Raw genomic sequence first — 22,809 nt, 5'->3', positions numbered from 1 at the left:
CCATAGCTAGTTTCAGGGCTGAAGCCAGTTGCATCTCAGCAAAGACACAATTTTATCAATCGATCCTCCCAGAAAGTGTGGTGTTCGCAGACAAGAAAAGCTGATGTGTGAACTGGATCACAATGGCATCTTCTGCCACCTGGATTACCTTACAGACTGGTATAGTTCAATGACATAAATATCATACAAACTAGTATACTTCAATTATGTGAATACCAAAGAAGGATAGGACAATTATGGTACGTCTAGATCTAAGATATTGAAATCGCTCCCTAAAGAGATGCCCATATGAGATTTCAATACTAGGGGAGTTGAACACCAACTTCTTCTCCAAACAACCATAAATATTGGTCAGTAGACTTAGCCAAGGAATCTCATGGAGTCATTATGTTCAGAATACCATTCAGAAGATATCGCTCCCGGTTTCTGATCATTCTATCAGTCAAGATCTGTTCTAACAATATATGGACAGAATTACAGAAAATGTATCTGAATAAGTGTGCATTGCATATCATGTTGTGGTAATAGGCAACAGCACAGAAAAGCATGATCAGAACTTTCACTCACTCATAGATGGCAGTAACTTGCTGTGAGAATAAGAGAGTAAGACAGATTAATTTGTTTGGCTCTGTGTATCCAGGTTACAGAATATGCCTGATGTAAGCCAAATGCCTACTCCATAAGACAAAGAATACTACAGCAATGCCTTGGATTCTTCAACATCTTGGCATTATACATTCTGAATTTTTCCAACAAATCATCGTAATTGAGAGATCTTCTAAAGAAATATATAGTATATGACAGGAGGATTGTAAACGTTGGTTTGAGTCTGTCAAACAAGTGTTATCAGCAGAACGCTGCACTTTGCTGTGTTATGGCCTAAGGAAGAAGACAATGCTAGAAGTTGTTGCTGTGCATCATGCAAGATGGTAGACCAATTGCACTTGAATTCAAAAGTCTATTGTAATTGCCGTTCAAGTATCCCAGCAAAGAATGTGAAACACTTCAATATCAGTATTCAGTATCACAAGTTGAAAGTTCAATATCTGCATAAGGCAATTTGTGCAGATTTAGGATGGCAATGCAAGTTGCTATTATGGGATTGGGTGGAGGCTTCAGAGCATGTTGCAAGGGGTGTGGAAACATTTTAGTGATATTTGCTGCATGTAATTACAGGGAGTTTTGAAGCTGCTGAATTTAGAATAAGTGCACACAACTTGCTTATCAACTTTAATTCTGAATTTAGCTCTCTACTTTAATCATAGAATCCCTACAGTGAGGAAGTAGGCCATTTGGTCCATTGAATTCACACTGACCCTCTGAAGGCTATTCCACCCAGACCCAGATCAACAATGGCTAATCCACCTAGCCTGCTTATGTTTGGATGGTGGGAGAAAACCAAAGCATCCAGAAGAAACCCATGCAGATATGGGGAGAATGTGCAAACTCCACACAGACAGTTGTCCGAGGCTGGAGTCAAACATGGGTCTCTGGCGCCGTGAGGCAGCAGTGTTAACCACTGTGTCATTCAGATAAATTAGTCAGGACTCTGAATTACCAGCTCAAAGATAATACCAGTATGCTGCCAAATCTGCTATTTCCAAGAATATTGCTGAAATGAAATGTGAATTCTTTATGTCTTGGCTTGTGTCTGACATTTGTTTGTCTGTAACATTATGATTAAGCAACCGGTTAGCACTGTTAATGTTCTTAGAAATGTTTAGACCCTCTTGAAGTTCATTTTGTACCAGTATTTTTGATCGGGTCTACATCAAGTACCTTAAACATTCACAACTTTTATTGCAGCAACTGCAGTGTGTATCATTCATATGATGTGTTCTATCAATCTGCAAAATACTACTAACCAGAATTATGGTAGCAGGTGCATGGGAACACAACTTGCAAGTTATAGAGTCATATAGTAGTGTACAGCATGGAAACAGACCCGTCAGTCCAACTTGTCCATACTGACCAGATTAAGCTAGTCCCATTTGTCTAAATGACTTCTTTGTATAGTCCTATTTGCCAGCATTTGGCACATAGCCCTCTAAACCCTTCCTATTCATATAGCATCCAGATGCTTTAAAGGTTGTAATTATACCAGCCTCCACCGCCTCCTCTGGCAGCTCATTCCTAACTCTCACCACATTCTATATGAAAATGTTGTCCTTTTGGTCTCTTTTAAGCCTTTCCTATAGCAGGGAGACCAGAATTGAATGCAGTATTCCAAAAGTGGCCTAACCATTATCCTGTACAGCTGCAACACTGACACTTTTAAGACTTGAAAGTACAACAGTGATTCTACAGTCATCATCATCACTGGGTCCAAATCCAGGAATTTAATTCCCTAACAGCGAGAATAATTTCTTCACATGGCAGAAATTCAAGAAGATTGTCAAGGGATAATTGGAGATTGGGAATAAATGGGGGCCTTGCCAGCAACACGGCTTTCCAAAAGTAAATTTTTTTTAAGAGAGCTTGCAATACAGGGAACATGCTGTTTCTTGAAAAATGTGAAACGACTGACAAACAGCATGATATATAGGACAGGAGGATAAGTAGACCATTCAGCCTCTTGATCCTCTTCCTCCAATTATGCACAATCATGGCTGATTTGTTTGTGTTTCAAATTCCAATTTCCTTTTACCCTCAATAAGTCTTGCCTGACTTAACAAGAATTAATCAATCTCTATATTTAAAGTATTCCTTTGCCCTGCCTCAAACACCTTCTATGATAAAGAGATCAAAAGTTGCACAACTTTCTGCAAGAATTTGCGTTTCCTCATCTCTGTCCTGACCCATAATTTTAAAATACTGGCACCTAGACTGGACTGATCCACAAGAGGAAGCATCCTTTCTGTATCTACCTTATCAAGGCCATTCAGGATCTTCAATCAAATTACACCTCATTCTTCTAAACTTTGGAAAACTCCAGGCAGCTGGCAGCAGCTATAGCTTTCTCTTTGGCTAAGGTCTGCAGAGTGTAAAAGCTGCCAGCCACTTATTGGCTGGCATCTGTCCACCTCCTCTTCCTCCCCAGGGTGTTGGTGAAAGTTGAGGACCCTGCAGTTTTCTCACTACCTAACTGCAGTGTGGTTTGATGGGCTTTACAAGAAGAGATAGCTACGGTATCTCATCAGCTCTCCAGCCAGCTAACAATATGCCCAGGGCCTCACCCTGATCCTGTAACCTTTAATGCCACTTAACATTAAGAGTAAACCTGGTTAGTAGTGCAAGTGATTATGAAAGTTCCTTCCCTTTCCATTAAGGTCAATTGAAATGTCAGTAACATCAGTGTGTCTGTGTAACAGCTGGTGGTTTGTAACTTGATGATGGTGATGAGCTCAAAGGGATTCCTTACAGTTGTTTTTCTCCTCACATTCCCTTGCGGTCAAAAGTTACAATTTCTCTGTGTGAGGCGAACTCTTGATATCGTCCCTATGAATCATTTTGTAGCAATACTGATTCTGCAAAACAAAACCCTGTAGTTTTGTTCAATGAGAAAGTTATCAAACCAGTTCCCAGGTGGCCATGGAGTGATACAATATACAAAAGTTCAATTTGGACCATCATTCCGGCCCTGGCAATTTGAAAAAAACTATTCAGTTAATTCCCCTGCTTTTTAGCACAATTCAGTCCTTTTAAATATGTAGCCAATATCCTATTAAAAGTTACGATTGGGTTTGTACAGGAAGTGCGCTCCAGAGCATTTTGAATTTTTGCAAAGTTGAGAAATCCAGGTATCAGTTTTGAATAGAAGGTATCGTAAAGACCTGTTGGACAGAGTGGTCTGTTTCTGTGCTGGCAATTCTGTGCTGGCGATTCCATCTATCTCATCATAACTATCCAACGTACCTTAATGTTCCCTTTTCTCTTGTATGGTTGAAGCCTGGTTTCTTTTTGAAAGTAACAAAGCTGTTTGAGTCGATCCTTTTTTGTCAAGGTTCTATGTTCTCACCAGTGTGAAAGATTTCCTTCCATCTTCCTCATTAGATTTATTAGTAACTATGGGCTGGATTTTATGAAAAGTTGGCCAAAATATTAATTCCAGCAGACGTGCAAAGAGGGCTTCTCTCCGTCAGCTCGAGCATGCTGTCTCGCCCAGTTTTATCTGAATTACTTTGTTATGAATGCCCATGTCACTGTGGTGCAGCTCTCACCAGCATTAGACGCACTAGCCATCTTCAGGAGTTTTGGAGATCCCCAGCTCCAGCACCATTTTAAACCAGATCAAGTGTTCTCAGTTGCAGTCGTGGAAGAATTGCCTTGGACGAGGCCAATAGAGGGAAAGCCCAGCTGGCTGGAAGAAGGTGCATTACCGTCCCTGCTCTGTAAAGGTAAATGTCGCCATCTTCTCTCTGCTACCTCACACTCACTCTAACCCTGCCACTTTAGATTACATTACAGCGTGGAAACAGGCCCTTCGGCCCAACAAGTCCACACTGACCCGCCGAAGCGCAACCCACCCATGTCCTTACCTAACACTACGGGCAATTTAGCATGGCCAATTCACCTGACCTCCACATATTTGGACTGTGGGAGGAAACCAGAGTACCCGGAGGAAACCCACGTAGACACGGGGAGAACATGCAAACTCCACACAGTCAGTTGCCTGAGGCGGGAATTGAACCTGGGTCTCAGGTGCTGTGAGGCAGCAGTGCTAACCACTGTACCACCGTGCCGCCCACTTCACCCAACTCCCACCAAGGGTCATACCTGGCACTCTCAATGTCGCCTGCAGCATCTTGCCTCACTTGCTCTCACCCAAAGTGATCCTTTCTGTGCCCTCTGCGCTGCCTACTGATTCACTCAAGACATCTCGGTACCTGCACCAGCAATAATAGCTGTGCCATACATTTTCACCTCATGCATGCCCTCCCTTTATCTTGTTCCAGATTATTAAAAAATCCCACACTACGGCAGAGTGGGTGGGTTCCTGATGTCCGATTCCTCACCCACTATGAGCAGAGACTCTTTGATATAAGGGGAGGAGACTGTGACCACTTTTATTGATATTGAGACATAGATCTTCATGTGCTGGCAATGAATTAAGATTCATTGTCAAGTGCTGTGCTGCTGTCCTATGACCACTACTGTGAATGTACTCTTAACATGCCTGAACCTCTATCCTACTTCACAACTCAATCTCCCTTTTCTCTCCTGCAGGTACCTACAGTATTTGCACAGTCTCTGCCATAGAGCAACTGGCCACTGTGATTTTGTCTCCTCTTTCTGCCATGAAGAAGCAGCAGGGTAGCCCTCAGAGGCTGCATCAAAGCTGCCTCTTGCCTCCTGTCCCAGCTCAGATACTAAAGATTCAGTTGGTACATGAGCCAGATACTGTCAGGAGTACTATCTGGTGAGCACATCATTGCTACATCTCCATAGCTCATCTTGGAGGAAAGACCCCAGGGCACTGGCACTCAGAAGACTGCCAGAGATAAGGTACCTGCTCAGCCCAAGGCAGGACACAGCACCTTGGTGTTGGCCATTCAAAACTTCATCCAAATACACAAGCAAGCATAGGCAGGCTTGCCGGAAGCACTGGGGAAAATAATTCGAAATTTGGAGGAGTAAGTCAACACTATCTGCACTGTGCTGCCTCAGACATGTAATCATTGGGCTGCCAACAGGGCAAGGTTGGCATTTGCTATGGAGAGCTAGGTCCAGCATATGCAGTGTCTTCCAAGTAGATGCATAGACCTGCATTCCATTTCTCTAGCCGTTGGTGCTCAGCACCAAACATGAGACTAACAGAGAAGGCTGAGGAACCTTGATCTCACCCTGGGTGCCCGTTTCTCACAAGGAGTCAAGTGTGGTGCCAATAGGTACACAGCCGGAAGGGGAACACATACAAGCTCTCCAGAAGTCTCTTCTCAAGTGACAATTGATGTGGCCATGCCTTCACCTTTACCCTGTCTGTGGGAGTTCAAGCCATAGAGAGTGAACTTGCATCTGAGCAGGAAACTCACAGCATGTTTAGGCCCTCTGGACATAAATGCTGCCAGGGTCACCCAATGAAAATACCAAGGCCAATGATGCACTATAGTAGCGAAAACAGAAATTGCTGGTGAAACTTAGCAAGTTTGACAATATCCAATGAAGAGTCAGTGGACTTGAAACATTTACTCTGCCTTCTCCCCACAGATGCTACCAGACCTGGTGAGATTTGGGAGGAAATTATAGTTTCAGATCTCCAGCATCTGTGGTTCTTTTTTTTTAATTTTCAGGCTCTATATAGGACAGACTCTCTCCACCCCAGAAATATTCACTTTATACATCAACAATCTGAGCGAAGCAATTGAAAGCGTTGTTGTTATGTTTGCAGATGACACGAAGACAGCTAGAGGGACAGGTAGTGTTGAGGAAGTAGGGAGGCTGCAGAAGGATTTGGACAGGTTAGGAGAATGGGTAAAGAAGTGGCAGATTAGATTAGATTACCTACAATGTGGAAACAGGCCCCTCAGCCCAACAAGTCCACACTAACCCTCTGAAGAGTAATCCACCCAAACCTTTTTCCCTCTGACTAACGCACCTAACCTATGGGCAATTTAGCATGGCCAATTCACCTGACCTGCACATCTTTGGACTGCGGAAGGAAACCAGAGCACTTGGAGGAAAGTCACAAATGTGCAAACTCCACACAGACAGTCACCCAAGGCTGGAATCGAACCTAGGATCCTGGTGCTGTGAGGCAGCAGTGCTAACCACTGAGCCACCATGCCGCCACTGGAATACAATTTGAAGAAAGTGCAAGGTTACACACTTTGGAAGGAAGAATAGGGCTGTAGACTATCGTTTAAATGGGTGGAGGCTTCAGTAATCTAAAGCACAAAGGATCTTGGGAATCTTCATTCATGATTTTCTTAATGTTAACATGCAGGTTTAATTAGCAGTTAGGAAGACAAATGCTATGTTAGCATTCATTTCAAGAGAGCTAGAATACAACAAGAGATGTTCTGCTGAGACTGTGTACATTTTATTAATTCATTTATAGGATATAGGCTTTTGTTAGACTGCTTTTGGAATATTATGAGCTGTTTTGGGTTCCCTTTCTAAGGAAGCATGGGCTGACCTTGGAGATGATCCAGAGGAGATTTAAAAGAATCATCTTTGGAATAAAGGGCATTTCACTTGTGAAGCAGTCTTTATTTGATGACGTTTAGAAGGATGAGGAGGATCTCATTGAAATGTATAGAATTCTGAGAGGCTCAGATACAGTGAACACAGAGAAGATACTTCCACGAGTAGGAGGGACTGGAACCCGAGTGAAGGGACGACCCTTGAGAATTGAGGTGAGGAGGAATTTCTTCAGCCAGAGGCTGGTTAATCTGTGGAACTTATTGCCTCAGAGAGCTGTGGAGGCCAAGTCATTAAGTGTATTTAAGACCAAAATAGGTTCTTGATTGGTAAGGGGATAAAGGGTTATGGTAAAAGGCAGGGGAATGGGGTTGAGAAATGTATCCGCCATGATTGAATGCCAAGGCAGACTAAATGGGCTAAATGGACTCACTCTGCTCCTGTATCTTATGGTCTCGTTCAGCAGCTTGGATACATTTCTTAATCAGTAAGACTATCAGTACAATATTAAATTCAAATTTTCACTGCAGCCCAGGAAATCCACTCAAATTGTGACAGTAGACAAGTCTTTGCATTTTGGAACAGGCAGAAAAATGAGAGGTATATCTAGCTCAGCTCCACCACTGCCATGACTCCCCATTTGCGAACAATTAAAGGATGTTCAATGTATCATCCTTTGCACAAATAATCTTGCCCTCATCATTGCACAATAACTTTCCACACTTATATATCTGCAGCATGCAATGCCACTCCAAAATGAACAAATATTTACACAAAAGTTTCAAGAATGCACATTTCCAGAAATGAAACCCAGGGATAGATAAATGCATAATCCATATAGCACCATGCAGCTGATAGGCATTAAAGAATGATTTAATAGTATCAAGCTATGTGTAATGAATGAATGATGGGCTGAAGTATCATACTCTAAATTCAATGGGACTTCTTTTTTCAGGAGACTCATAGATTATAGAATCCCTACTGTGAGGAAATAGGCCATTGGACCCATGAAGTCCACACCGACCCTCCAAAGAATATCCCACCCAAACCCACCTCCTACCCTACAACCCTGGATTTCCCATGGCTAATCCACCTGAACTACACATCTCTGGACATGATGAGCAATTTATCATGGTCAATCCACCCATCTTTGGACTGTGGGAGGAAACTGGAGCAAACACATGCAGATACGGGGAGAATGTGCAAACTACACATGGACTGTCACCTGATGGTGGAATCAAACCTGGGTCCCCTGGCACTGAGAGGCAGCAGTGCCAATCACTGAGTCTCCACACCAACCCAACTCAAGGCACCATTAAAAATACATGCATTTCCCAAACCTTTGCTGAAGGATCCTTGAAATATTCACTTGAAATATCCACCAGGTCAGGATTTTTTTTTTGCATTTCTTCATAGATTGAATTAATATTTAAGATTAACATAGCTCCTGTTTAGATCATCTGTTACAATATATTGTCAATGAACAAAGTTTAAAGCAATATCATCCCCCAGGCAGAATTGAGTTAGAATTACCCATAGTGACCATTGTCAAACTGTTAAAGTCCTGTTCTGATGAAGAGTCACCAAACCTCTGCTTTATACAATACAATACAGCACAGGAACAGACTCTTTGCCCCACCAAGCTTGCGTTGGTTCATAGTTATTATTTAGACCCACTCCTTATTGTCCATGTGTGGTTTCTATCCCTTTATTCACTTCCTGTTCAGGTGTCTATCACAATATGCTTTAAACTGGGCTAATGTGTCTGCTTACACTCCAGGCACCCACCAGTCTCTGTGTGAAACATTTTCTCTAAAGCTTTCCCCCTCTCACCTTGAACCTTCTTGTAGTTGGCCTGTCCACCTTGTGGAAAAAAAACCTCTGACTGTCCACCCTATCTATGCCTCTCGTAATTTTGTAGACCTCTATCAGGTCAACCCTCAGCCTCCATCTTTCCAGTGGAAACAATCCAAGTTTATTTAACCTCTCCTCATTAGTAAAACCGTCCAGACCAAGTGACATCTGGTTCTCTGCTTCCTCTCCAAAGCATCCATGTCCTTCTGGCAGTGTGGCGACCAGAACTGCATGCAATATTCCAAATGTGGCCTAATTAAAACTCTGTACAGCTGTAACATAACCTGCCATCTTTTATACTCGATGTCCTGCCCAATGAAGGTAAGCATGCTGTATGCCTTCTTGGCCACCTGTGTTGCTACTTTCAGGAATCTGTGGACCTGTATACCCAGATCCCTCTGTATGTCAATGCTCTGACAGGTTCTGCCACTTATTGTATAATTCGTATGTGAATTTGGTCTCCCAATGCATCACCTCTTATTTGTCCAGATTAAACTCCATCTGCCATTTCTCTGCCCAAATCTGCAATCTACATATTTCCTACAGCATCTTTTGACAATCCTCCTCCTTATCTGCAACTCCACCAGTTTTGCACACACCTGCAAACCTAATAATCCAACCAGCTACATTTTGCTCTAGATCATTTATATATATTATGAACAAGAAAGATCCCAGCACTGATCCCTGCAGAGCACCACTAGTTACTGAACTCTGTTCTGAAAAGCACCCTTCCACTGCTACTCTCTGTCTTCTGTGACCAAGCCAGTTTTGTATCCATCTAGCCAGCTCCACCTAAATGTCATGAGACTCCACTTTCTGTAATAGCCTGCCATTGGATACCTTATCAAATGCATTACTAATTTCCATGTTCGCAACATTCACTGCCTTTCCCTCATCAAGCATTCTTGTCTCCTTCCCAAAATACTCATTCAAGTTGGTGAGACATGACCATCCCCTATCTTCCCACAGATGTTGCCAGACCTGCTGGGTTTTTCCAGCAGTTTCTGTTTCTGAATTTAAAAATCCTCTTCAAACATCACAACTTGGACATAGATCACCTTTTCCATCATTGTCACTGGATCTCAGTTTTGGAACTTGCTAACAAATAGGATGAGTGTTTCTGAATATAGAATGAGATGATATAATTTTCTGAGCAACTCTTAAGTTAATCCTCCATTACACCCGAGTTCCAATAATATTAAAGCAACCAGGAAATACTTTACATCTTTGGCTGGGTCAGATATTTGTTTGCCTGGAACATGTTTTTAAATGAATAAATTTAAAGAGGAGATAGACAGATTTTTGATTAGTAGTGGGATGCAGGGTTATGGAAAGTGAAATTGAGGCCAAGGTGAGATCAGTGGTGGTCACATTAAATGGTGTTGCAGGCTCAAGCGGTTGAATTGCTTTTTTCTGCTCCTGGTTCTTGTGTTCTTATGTTATTTAATCAATCAATTGACACTGCAAGTTTCACCAAGAAATTAAACAGTTACAGAAAAGATCTTCACCTATGCTTTTGGCCTGTATTATGCCAACCTCTCCACTACCTTAAATATTCACTCCCCCCACTGCCAATGCACAGTGGCTCCAAGCCTCCCTGTACCATCTCATCAAACTTCCTTCATTAGTCCCTCCAAATCTCCCAACTCTACCATCTAGAAGGACAAGTATGAATGATACACAGGAACACCACCACCGTCAAGTTCCCTTCTAAGTCACTCACCATCCTGACTTGGCAATAGGACACTGTTCCTTCACTGTCACTGAGTCAAACTCTTGTCACTTCCTCTTAACAGCATTGTGGATGCATCTGTACCACATGAACTGCAGTCCTTCAAAATGACAGGTCACCACCACCTTCTCCAGGGAAATTTAGGGAAGAAAAATAACCACTGGCCTTGCTAGAGAGATCAACAGTCTGAGAATAGGGTAATATGTAGTTGAGGTATTCTTTAATTAACCTGGGGGTTCAAAATAATATGCAGCCTGATAACAGGATTAATCTGGGGAAAGGAGGAGAAAGTGAGGACTGCAGATGCTGGGGATCAGTGCTTAAAAATGTGTTGCTGGAAAAGCGCAGCAGGTTAGGCAGCATCAAATGAGAAGGAGAATCGACGTTTCGGGCATAAACCCTTCTTCAGATTCTCCTTCTCCTTTGATGCTGCCTGACCTGCTGCGCTTTTCCAGCAACACATTTTTCATCTGGGGAAAGTCAAATCAAATAGTGATAATGAACATGAAATTTAAAATGTGAGTCTCCACCCTTGCATGTATCATCTTTTATAATAGTTCAACATTCCCTCTACCTGACCCATTGCCAGGTCACAATGTTGAGCTTCTGTCAATTGCCCCACTGCCTTGGGTTCGGGGGGTTGTGTATGGAGAGGTCATTGGTGTTTTGAGAGTCCATTCAACATTTCCACCCAGATTCCTGGCAGCACAAGGTATCTTCAGTCACATAATACCAGAGTTAATAATCTGAAACAGTGACATGAAGCCACAGTTTGGTTTTGCTACTGCAGTGATTTGAATTAGTCTGGGTATGTACTATTGCATTTGCAAGAATGGGATGTGACATGGAATGTGTTGTGCGTATCTTCCGTGCAATTTACAGATTGTGCACACGAGCACAAATTCCTGCCCCTTGTTTCATGTCGTTGGTTTGGCCTATGCTTTCTATCTTAAATACATACATTTGTGTCTGCAGGAGAGAAGCAAGAGGCTATCAGTGGAAATCACCCCAGGGAATGCCTCCATAGAATATCTAGCTTTAATTGGATTGCATCCAGACTGCAGTCAAATAAAATATCCAGGAAAACGTAGATTGCATCTCGAGAAGTTTCATCTATGCAGTTAATAAGCTCTCATGCTGTGAAAAATGTTTACTCTGAGGGCAATCCAATGCTTTTTAATCAATTGGATTAAAGGAAGACTGTTTTCTTCTCTGTCCCAATTTATTCACCCTTAAGCGCAGTTTCACTCAGACAGTGGAAGTTAGTCATGAGGATCAAAATGCCCACAAGTAAATTTTAGTAAATTGAAAAATACTTATCGCACAAGTCTTTTGCTCTACGTGATCCTCAGTGCAGGTCAACAAGATTGTGATTGTGGTTTTTGGTTGTGTTTCACATTTGGCTGTCAATTCAGTTGAAGCAGATACTTTGGAACTTGACTGCATGTAATGAAATGCAGAGGCAGAGCCAACATCTGGCAGTTGGCAAGTTTTGCCTTCCTATTATTATCTTGTTATTCTATTGCCCTGCTGAAGTTGTTATAGATTGGTGACTGGTTTAATTACATTTTATTTATGGAATACTAAGTGAATGTGAAATAATGATTCAGATACAAACTGGAAACAAAATACAACGTGCCAATCAAGGACATGTTTGCTTGTACGTGTGACAAAGCTTTGTTAAATTGGTTTTTGCACTGAGTAGCGTATGCTAGGAGGGGACATTGAGTAGAATGGACCTATAATTCCTGATGTTTAAAATAATGAAATGTGTAAAATTATTAAGGACTTGACAGGTTAGACGCTGAAAAAATGTTTTCCTTGGCTGGAGAATCTAGAATATGGGGTTATGGGATCACAACAAGGGATCACCTTTAAAGATTGAGATAAGGAAGATGTTTCCATCCAGAGGGATGTGAATCTTTGGAAGATTTTGACCCACAGGACTGATCAGTACATTTAATAGGTATTTTGGTTTTAAGTGAATTAAGAAATAGGGCAGAAGGACTGAGTTGAGATAGAGACTCAGTTGTGATCTTGCTGAATGAAGTAAGTTCAAAGAGCCAAATAGCCTACTCTTGCTCCTATTTCTTATGTTCTGCTGTACAATGGGGTGATCAAGTACAGGGGATGAAGAGCTACAGTGAGTGAATCTCCAGAACTTGCTGAACATACTGTTCTCCACTTATTACTTTGTACAAATGGCATCCCACCCTCGCTCCCCTTGTTATTTTTAATAGGTTTCTGGATTTACATTTTAATTATTATTTAACTCACTTGTCGAAAGTTATAGCTGGTGATCAAAATCTTAAGTACCTTTTTAATGGCATGATAATTGCTAATTTAATGGCAGTCAACCTCTCTGAACTAGGAAGAGAACAATTTAAAATGTTCATTCTTACATCAACGCAGTCAATTATTTGAGATTTAAATCATTTCAAATTCCAGTAATTACAATTTTTTTCTTACATTTCTTTCTATCTTTGTCTTTCTCCTTCAATACAATCTTTCTTTTATATTTCTTTTACCATACCTGATTTGACTCTAATTCACCTGGTTTCCTTGTCCATCGTTCATCTGTTTATTTCTCAATGCTTAAATTTAATTGGTGAAGCGGATAGGTTCTTTGTACCATCTAAAAGATGCATTGCCATAACTTGCAAAGCCTCCTCCAACAATCTAATCTAGGTTCCTACCATCCAGAAGGACAAAAGCATATGTGGGAATGTTATCTCCTTCAATTTCCTTCCAGGTTACTTCACTGTTGCTGGAACTTCTTTCCTAACATCATTGTCGGTGTGCACGTAGAATGGACTGTATTGGTTCAAGAAGGCAGCTTACCATCATCTTATCAAGGGCAGTTGGTAGAGGCAATAAGTGCTGGTGTTGCCAACAATGTCTACAAGCAATGAAATGATACAAAAAAATGAGTTGGTAATGATGAATACACCAAGTCTTAATTTTACATGCCATATTTGGGATAACTTGTTGATTATATGCTTAGCAATTCTACATAGATTCTGCATTAAGATTTTAATTTGAAGATGACTGTGACCTTACTTGACAGAGAACTCTCTTTTTTATCTCTATTTCAGCATGTGACAGTAACCATTGGGGCCCACACTGTAACAACCGCTGTCAGTGTAAGAATGGAGCTCTGTGTAATCCCATCACTGGAGCCTGCTTCTGCACGCCTGGATACCAAGGTTGGCGATGTGAGGAGATCTGCAGTGTTGGAACGTATGGGAATGGATGTCATTTAAAGTGCCAGTGTCAAAATGGGGCAACGTGTGATCACGTGACTGGCGAATGTAAATGCCCACCAGGATACACTGGCGCATTGTAAGTACAGACTCCATCAGACGGTAGTTTATTTTCAGGAAGATAGCATCTTCATATTAGATTAGTATTAATAGAAAATGTTGTGGGTCCAATTGAGGCTCCACATTGTCTATTTGATTTTTTAAAAAGTGTCTGTTTTCTTTGGTGATAGAATCAATGTTGCATGGGATCCCCAATACTTTGATAAAACATTATGTTTACTCATGGATTTGTGTTTAACCACAGAATCTCATGATTTTTACAGCACAGAAGGAAGCCATTTGACACACTTAACGTCTATATGAGCTGTCCAAGTGTGCAGTTCACTGAGTGGTATTTCCTGATCTTCTCCCATAATACTGCACATTCCTCTTTTCAAATAACAACGTAATTCTCTTTTGAATGTCTTGATTGAATCTGCCTTTACCATGCTGTTAGGCTGTGCACTACAAAGCTTAACTATTGACTGTGTGAAAAATTTCTGATCCTTACCTGAGTGGGCACACTTTGAGTGCAAGTTCATACAGAGTGCTGGGAGTTTGGTGAATAAGGGGACCTTTAGTCACTTTCCATCTTTGTTTGTATTTCACATTGAATCTGTAACTGAAATTTACTGTTCAACATGAGTTGGATGTCATGTTACACTTCGACAGGACATTGGTGAGGCTACCTTTGGAGTACTACATACAGTTCTGGTCACCCTGCTCGGGGAAGGATTTAATTAAATTGGAGTGAGTTCAGAAAAGATTTACAAAAACATTGCCATGAATGGAGGGTTTGAGTTATAAGGAGAGACTGGGATATTTTCCACTGGAATGTAGGAGATTGAGGGGTGACCTTATTGATGTTTATAAAATGATGAGGGGCATAGATAAGGTGAGTAGCCAAGATCTTTCCCCTAGGATAGGGGAGTTCAGAACTGGAGGTTTTTTTTAGGTGAGAGGAGAAAGATTTAAAAGGGATTGGGGGGGCAATGTTTTCACACAGAGGGTGGTTCATACGTGCAATGAACTGTCAGAAAAAGTGGTGGATCCAGGTACAGTTACAATATTTAAAAGATATTTGAACAGGTACATGAATAGGAAAGGTTCAGAGGATATTGACCAAATGCAGGCAGATGGGACTAGTTTAGTTTGGGAATCTTGGCCGGCATGAACGAGTTGGGCCAAAGGGATTGTTTCTGTGCTGTATGACTGAATTATTCTATCAGTGTATAGGGCCAAATTAATGTATTTTGCACATAGTGTAATGAAATCTTCCAGTTACATCATTTTCTCACATTGTTCTCGGCATACTATAACATTCAGAGTACGTTATAGGGAAGTGATAGCCTCGTGGTACTATTGGTGGAGCAATAATCCAGAGATCCAGTTAATTTTCTGGGACCCAAGTTCGATCCTGCCATGGCAAATGGTGGAATTAGAATTCAATAAAAATCTAGAATTAAGAATCTGATGATGACCGTGAATTCATTGTTGATTGCTGGACAAACCCATCTGGTTCATTAATGTCCTTTCGGGAAGGAAACTGCCATCCTTACCTGGTCTGGCCTACATGTGACTCCAGACCTACAGCAATGTGGTTGACTCTTAACTGCCTTCTGGGTAATTAGGGTTAGGCAATAAATGGTGGTCTAGCCAGTGGCGCCCTCATCCCATGTTAGAATAAAAAAAGTATAGTGGAAATGTTCAGTTCTGCCCAGCAGCAGGTGAGGGGGTTCATTGAAAGGTATTCAATAGATCACGCAGAACAGTTCAGGTTCACTGAAGAATAGTTTTGCGGGGGAAGGGGCCATAACTGGTTGGAGAAACAGACAAGAGAGGGGCAGACTCAATTTTTGAAGGGTGGCAGCAAGCTGTGTTTGTGGTAAGGCTGCTGAATATACAGATTCTGTACAGGCTCACCCAATAAAGAGTAAAGCACAGTCACCTGGCTCCTTGCTGCTATAACAAATTTAGAAAGAAATTCAAATATTTAATAGGCAGCAAAGGGTTGAAGTCAGGACTCAGAAGAGTCCCAGGGAGCTTAGAAAGTGGGAAGCTTAATGTTGGGGAAACCACATGGTATTTGGAATAAACCAATGAGCATTAAAACTTCAGTGCAGCTGAGAGAGTGTGAGCCGACGACATCACAGGCAGAATTTGCTTAATGTAACTGAGCAAGACTCAAGTTCAGGAAAAACCCAGAGTCAGGACTGGCTCAATGAAGCTAACTTTGGTGAAGAACTGGAGCTACGCTTCTGAATGAGTACAGCAGTGCAGAGATGCATGGACCCAGGACACATGGATGATTGATTAGAACAGGAGCAATCATTAAAACAGTTCATGATGGAATAACCCCTGAGAAGGACTTTCAAGGCCAGATCAGCAAAAACAGTTTAATGAGAGTTGATGACCCATTGTAGTATTAATGTCTGGAGGGTGTTGATGAGAAATCCATAGGATCTGTCTTGATCACATTTGCTACTTGATGTGCTCTGTCACAGCTTACCACATATTAATTTTGGGAAAAATATGTTTTGAAGATTATATCATTTTTCTAACTGTTTAAAGTTAGCTTGATGTTTGTTCAAAAATGTGGGATCTTATGATTTTATCCTTATAGCAAGTACTCAGGATCTTCCCATTTGTCAACTTCAAAAACAAAGGTTACTGATCTCCAAAAACAACATTTGGTGACCTTGGTTGTATGTAAGGTTGGTGGTCTGGTCTGAGATCATAGAATCACACAGTACAGAAGAGGCTTTTCGGCTCATCAGGCAAAAGTGAAGACTGCAGATGCTACAAGTCAGAGTCTAGATTAGAGTAGTGCTGGAAAAGCACAGCAGGTCAGGCAGCATCTGAGGAGCAGGAAAATCAATGTTTTGGGCAAAAGCTTTGGGCTCATCAGGTCTATACTATCAAAACTATGCTGCTACCTGCACTAATCCCACTTTCCAACACTAGAATGTTGGAATGTTATGACATTTAAACTACACATCGAAGTGTTTTTTATAGGATATGAGATTTCTTGTCCCAACCACCACCCCAGACAGTTCATTCCAGATTCCCACCAACCTCTGGGTGAAAAGATATTATATCAAATCCCTGCAAAAATCACCTGCCTTTCACTTGAAAATTATGCCTCCTTGTTGCTGACCCTTTGACAAAGGGGAACAGTTGCTTTTTATTCATTCTGGAAAAAGTGAGGACTGCAGATGCTGGAGCTTAGAGTCAGAGTGTGGTGCGGGAAAAGCACAGCTGGTCAGACAGCACCCAAGGAGCAGGAGAATTGACGTTTCAAGCATAAGCCTTTCATCAGGGGTGTCAAAATGGCTCAGTGGTTAGCACTACTGCCTCAGAGTGCCACGAATCTGGGTTCGATTGCAGCCTTGATTGCATGGGCTTCCTCCGGGTGCTCCAGTTTTCTCCTGCATCCAACCCCTTGCCTTCAATTGCAACAAGGACAGACCTCCCCTGGTCCTCACCTTCCACCCCACCAACCTCCAGATACATTGCATCATTCTCCGCCATTTCCACCACCTACAAAGAGACCCCAACACCAGACATATAATTCCCTCCAAACCCCCATCTGTGTTCCCTCCGTGACTCCTTTGTTAGGTTTGGTCCCCCCCACCAACCCACCCTCCACACCTGGCACCTTCTGACACAGCAAGAAGTGCAAAACCTGCGCCCACACCTCCCTCTCACCTCATCCAAGGCCCCAAAGAATCATTCCACATCTGACAGAGATTTACCTGTACTTCCACATATGTCGTGTACTCTGTCCGTTGCTCCCGACGTGGTCTCGTCTACATTGAGGAGACAGGATGCTGACCTGCAGAACGTTTCAGAGAACATCTCTGGGACACATGCAGTAAACAATCACACTGCTCGGTGGCCGAACACTTTAACTCCCCCACCCACTCCGCCAAGGACATGCAAGTCCTGGGCCGCCTCCACCGCCAAACCCTAACCACCTGATGCCTGGAGGAAGAACACTTCATCTTCCGCCTTGGGACCCTCCAACCCCATCTGATCAATGTGGATTTCACCAGTTTCCTCATTTCCCCTCCCCCCACTTATCCAGATCCAAACTTCCACTCGGCACCACCCTAACTGTCATAGAACATAGAACATAGAACGTAGAACAATACAGCACAGAATAGGCCCTTCGGCCCACGATGTTGTGCCGAACATTTGTCCTAGCTTAAGCACCCATCCATGTACCTATCCAATTGCCGCTTAAAGGTCACCAATGATCCTGACTCTGCCACTCCCACAGGCAGCGCATTCCATGCCCCCACCACTCTCTGGTTAAAGAACCTACCCCTGACATCCCCCCTATACCTTCCACCCTTCAACTTAAATTTATGTCCCCTTGTAACACTCTGTTATACCCGGGGAAAAAGTCTCTGACTGTCTACTCTATCTATTCCTCTGATCATCTTAAAAACCTGTATCAAGTCACCCCTCATCCTTCGGCGTTCCAATGAGAAAAGGCCTAGCACTCTCAACCTATCCTACATAGACCCCAAGATCTCTCTGCTCCTCCACCTTACTAAGAACCCTACCGTTAACCCTGTATTCTTATTTATCCTTCCAAAATGGACAACCTCACACTTGACAGGGTTGGACTCCATCTGCCACTCCTCAGCCCAACTCTGCATCATATCTAGGTCCCTTTGCAGCCGACAACAGCCCTCCTCACTATCCACAACTCCAGTCTATCAGTCCTACCAGTCTATTTTCCTTCCCACCTCTCCACTCCACCTTCCTCTCTAAACCTATCACATTTACCCCCAGATTCATCTACCTATCGCATTCCAAGCTACCTTACCCCCAGGTCCATCCCCCCTCCCATTTATCTTTCAGCTTTCTTGGGCCACAAGCCTCATTCCTGATGAAGGGCTTATGCTCGAAATGTCGATTCTCCTGTTCCTTGGATGCTGCTGGACCAACCATGCTTTCCCAGCACCACACTCACCCTGTCCAATTCTGCCTCAGAATCATATTCACCTCTGTCATGCCCCCCCCCCCTTCTCAACTTTCTTGCATCAAAGAAAACAACCAAGGCAACATCCTGGTGAATCTCCTTTGCACCCCCACCAGTACAATCTCATCCTTCCTATTGTGTGGTGACCAGAACTGCACACACTGCTCCAGCTGTGAGCTAACAGAAGTTCCTAATGTAGTAAATAAAAACCAAAACAACTGCAGATGTTCTAAATCAGAGACAAAAATAGAAATTGCTGGAAAAGGTCAGCAGGTCTTGCAGAATCTGTGGAGATAAATCTTAGTTAACATTTCAGCTCGAGTGACCCTTTCTCAGAACTAATTACAGTTAGTAAAATGTCAGTTTATACGCAGAAGATAGGGTGGGGGCAAGGGGTAAGAAGTAAATGATAGGTGGGGATGGAGCCCAAAGGGAGAAGAACAGTTAGACAGACAAAGAAATGGATAATGATCTGGCTCGGAGAGTGAATAGCAGTTAATGGAGACTGTTAGTGGCTAACATTAGGTAGTGGGTAATGGCATCTGTGATAACAAAGCCTGGTTGAGGGGATTGGGGTAAGGACATGGGAGAGCTCAGCCCCTAAACTTATTGAATTTGATATTGAGTCCGGAAGGCTGCAGGGTTCCCCGTGGAAAATGAGGTGCTGTACATCTAGCTTGCACTGTTCTTCCAGCTTGCACTGAGCTTTGCTGGAGCACTGCAGCAAGCTGGAGATAAATTGGCCAGGAAACAAGGTGGTCTGTTAAAGTGACGGGCAATTGGAAGCTCAAGGTCTTTTTTTGCGGGCAGAACATAGATGTTTTGTGAAGCGATCACCCAGTCTACGCTTTGTTTCCCCAATGTAGAGGAGACCACATTGTGAACAGCAAATGCAGTAGACTAGATTGTGTGAAGTGCAGGTAAAATGCTGCTTCACTTGGAAGGTGTGTTTGGGCCCTTGGATACTGAGGAGGGAGGAAGTAAATGGGCAGGTGTTACACCTTCAGCGACTGTAGCAGAAGATGCCATGGGGCAATGGGGTCGTGTTGGCAGTAAAGGAAGAAGGGACCAGGGTATCCTGGAGGGAACAGTCCCTGTGGAAGGCTGACAAAGGAGGGGAGGGGAGGGGAATGTGTGTCTAGTGGTGGCATCTCATTGGAGGTGGCAGAAATGGCGGCTGATGATTCTCTAGATGTGGATGGTAGGTAAGGACAAGGGGAACCTTAATGCTGTTGCAGGAGGGAAGAGACAGGGTGAGGGCAGAAGTGCAGAAGATGGTTTGGACCCAGCTGAGGGCCCTGTCAACAACAATGCTGGGAAATCTTCAGTTGAGAAAGAAGATAGACATTTCAGAGGCTCGCTTTTCCAAGTTGGCATCATCAGAACAAATGTGATGGAGACGGAGGAACTGGGAAACTGGAATGGAGTCTTTACAGGAAGCAGAATGTGAGGATGTATAGTCCAGATAGCTGTGGGAGTCAGTGAGTTTATAGTGGATATTAGTATCCAGTCTCGCCCCAGAAATGAAAACAAAGATGTCAAGGAAAAGAAGGGAGGAGTCAGAGATGGACAGGATGAAGGTGAGAGCGGGTGGAAATTGGAAGCAAAATCGATAAACGTTTCTAATTCTGGATGAGAGAGGAAGGCAGCACCGATGATATTAATATAATGGAGAAAAAGTTGTGGATGGGGCCAGAATACGACTGGAACTAGGAATATTCCACGTACCCTATGAAGAGACAGGCATAACTGGGGAGGCCATGTGAGTACCCCTCTGACCTGAAGAAAATGAGAGGAGTTGAAAGAGAGGTTGTTGAGGGTGAGCATGAGCTCGGCCAAGTGGAGGAGGGTGGTGAGGTGTGGGGACGGTTCAAGCCTTTGCTCCATGAAGAAGCAGAGAGCCCTGAGACCATCCTGGTGGGGAATGGGCGTGTAAATGGATTGCACGCCCATGGGAAAGACGATGTGGCTGAAGCCTGCAAAACAGGAAATTCCAAAACTGGGGTAAAACATCAGCGGAATTGTGGATGTAGTGCGCAGGGACAGGATCTGGGGAGAAAAGACTGAGTCAGAGTAGGGAGAGATGAGTTCTGTGGGGGCAGGAGCAGGCTGAAACAATGGGTCTGCCTGGGCAGTCCTGGTTGTGAATTTTGGGAAGGAGGTAGAAATGAGCTGTGAGGGGCTGGGGGACTATCAGCTTGGGGGCAGTAGTGGGGAGACCACCAGATGAAGTGGGGTCAGTGACTGTAATTGATACATTGGCCTGATGTGCCATGGTGGGGTCATGGTCCAGGAGAAGATAGGATGAGGTATCAGAGAGTTGGCGCTCAGCCTCTGCAATGTAGAGATCAGTACACCAGACTACAACAGCACCATCCTTATCAGCAGGCTTAATAACAAAGTCAGGGTTGAATCTGAGAACACGGAGTGCAGTCAGTTACTGGGAGGATAGGTTTGAATGGGTTGGGAGCTGGGCAGAGAAATTGAGGTGTTCAATGTCATGTCGACAGTTCTCAAAGAACAGATCAAGTACACGTAAAAGGCCAGAGGGAGGAGTCCAGGTGGAGGGAGTCTGTTGAAGCTGGGTGAAGGGTCTGTGAGGTGGGCAGAAGAATTTTGTCCAAAGAAATGGCCACAGAGGCGAAGACAATGGAAGAAGTATTCAATGTCATGTTATGCTCAAAGTTCATTAAGGTGGGAACGCAGAGGGATAAAGGTGAGTACAGAACGTTCAGCATCAGAGAGCAGAGAGTCAAGAGGGATAGTGAATACCCGACAGGTTGGGGGAGGGGATGGAATCAGTGGGAAGGGAAGGGGAGGAAGGTTCTGGAGGGCTGTGGGTATCTTTGAGTTGTTGCATCTTGTGGGCCTTGATGCCTGAAAGGAAAAGAAAAAGTTTCTTGTTGGCACGGTGAATGTGCCGGACGATGAACTGGAACTGGGAGTGGTGCAGCTCTGAGCCAGTGTGATGGGACACTGTTGGAGAGGGAGGTCAAGAGTGTACACGTGACACACACGTGTCACTGAGTGTAGATCTTAGGATGCGGCGGGGGCTGCTGTCTGTAGCACGTTAAACATTGAACATCTCACCATAGATGCTGCCAGATCTGCTGAGCTTTTCTAGCAATTTCAGTTCATGTTCCTAATGTAGTAACCTTTTCCAGGGTCATAAAAATATAATTTGTAAATACAGGCAACTCAGTGTGTCATTGAACAGCTAGATGGGGGTTGGGCAAATGGTTGAATGGGTTGAATGGGGGAAGGAAATGCTGCTCTGCTTTTTCTAAATGTTTTCAACCTGTAGGAATTGGTTCTTTGCTACTGGGGAAGAAGCTAGCTCTTAGGTAATTTTCTGCAAAGTGGTTAAGGTCTATTCTATTTCTGAGGTTTGAAGTGGCATGTGAACTGGTGATAAGATTAATAAAATATATTTAAAAAGAAAATAACTAATTATATAGGAATTGAAATTGCTTTTAAGGATGTGGGAGTACTTGGATGCCATTGTGTTTCAAAGCATACATTTTTATATTGAATGTTTGAGGTTCGAGCAGCTTTTGGTCAGATTCATTAAGCTGGAGTCTGAGCTGCATGCATTGGAGTGGGGAAACACTACCTGGGTATTTTGTAACAGGGCATGCTTGCTTAAGGTCCTCTGTGATCAGGGTCAGGAGAGTATTATGGTTACAGCTGAGGTTGATAAGAGGATCCAGAGGATAGGAATGCAAGAGCCTCAGTCTTTGGAATTGTTCAAAATGTTTGAAGTTTTCAGCTTGTTTGGGTAAGAGTGGGGCTGCATCCTGAATGAGTTAACTGACCATGGCACTGTAGTCTAGAAAGCTATTCAACTG

The 22,809-nt window shown here is 43.1% G+C and overlaps 1 protein-coding gene across 1 annotated transcript in view; it reads left to right on the top strand.

The window, feature by feature from the left end:
- The window catches only part of megf10 (multiple EGF-like-domains 10), a 214,648-nt gene that overhangs the window by 117,935 nt on the left and 73,904 nt on the right, over positions 1-22,809 (top strand). The window contains 1 exon segment of the mRNA XM_043717093.1: positions 13,762-14,008. Coding sequence (XP_043573028.1) covers positions 13,762-14,008 — 247 coding nt within the window.

This window comes from Chiloscyllium plagiosum, chromosome 2, assembly GCF_004010195.1.
Source record: "Chiloscyllium plagiosum isolate BGI_BamShark_2017 chromosome 2, ASM401019v2, whole genome shotgun sequence".
Lineage (NCBI taxonomy): Eukaryota > Metazoa > Chordata > Chondrichthyes > Orectolobiformes > Hemiscylliidae > Chiloscyllium > Chiloscyllium plagiosum.
This window is presented reverse-complemented; position numbering and strand designations above follow the sequence as displayed.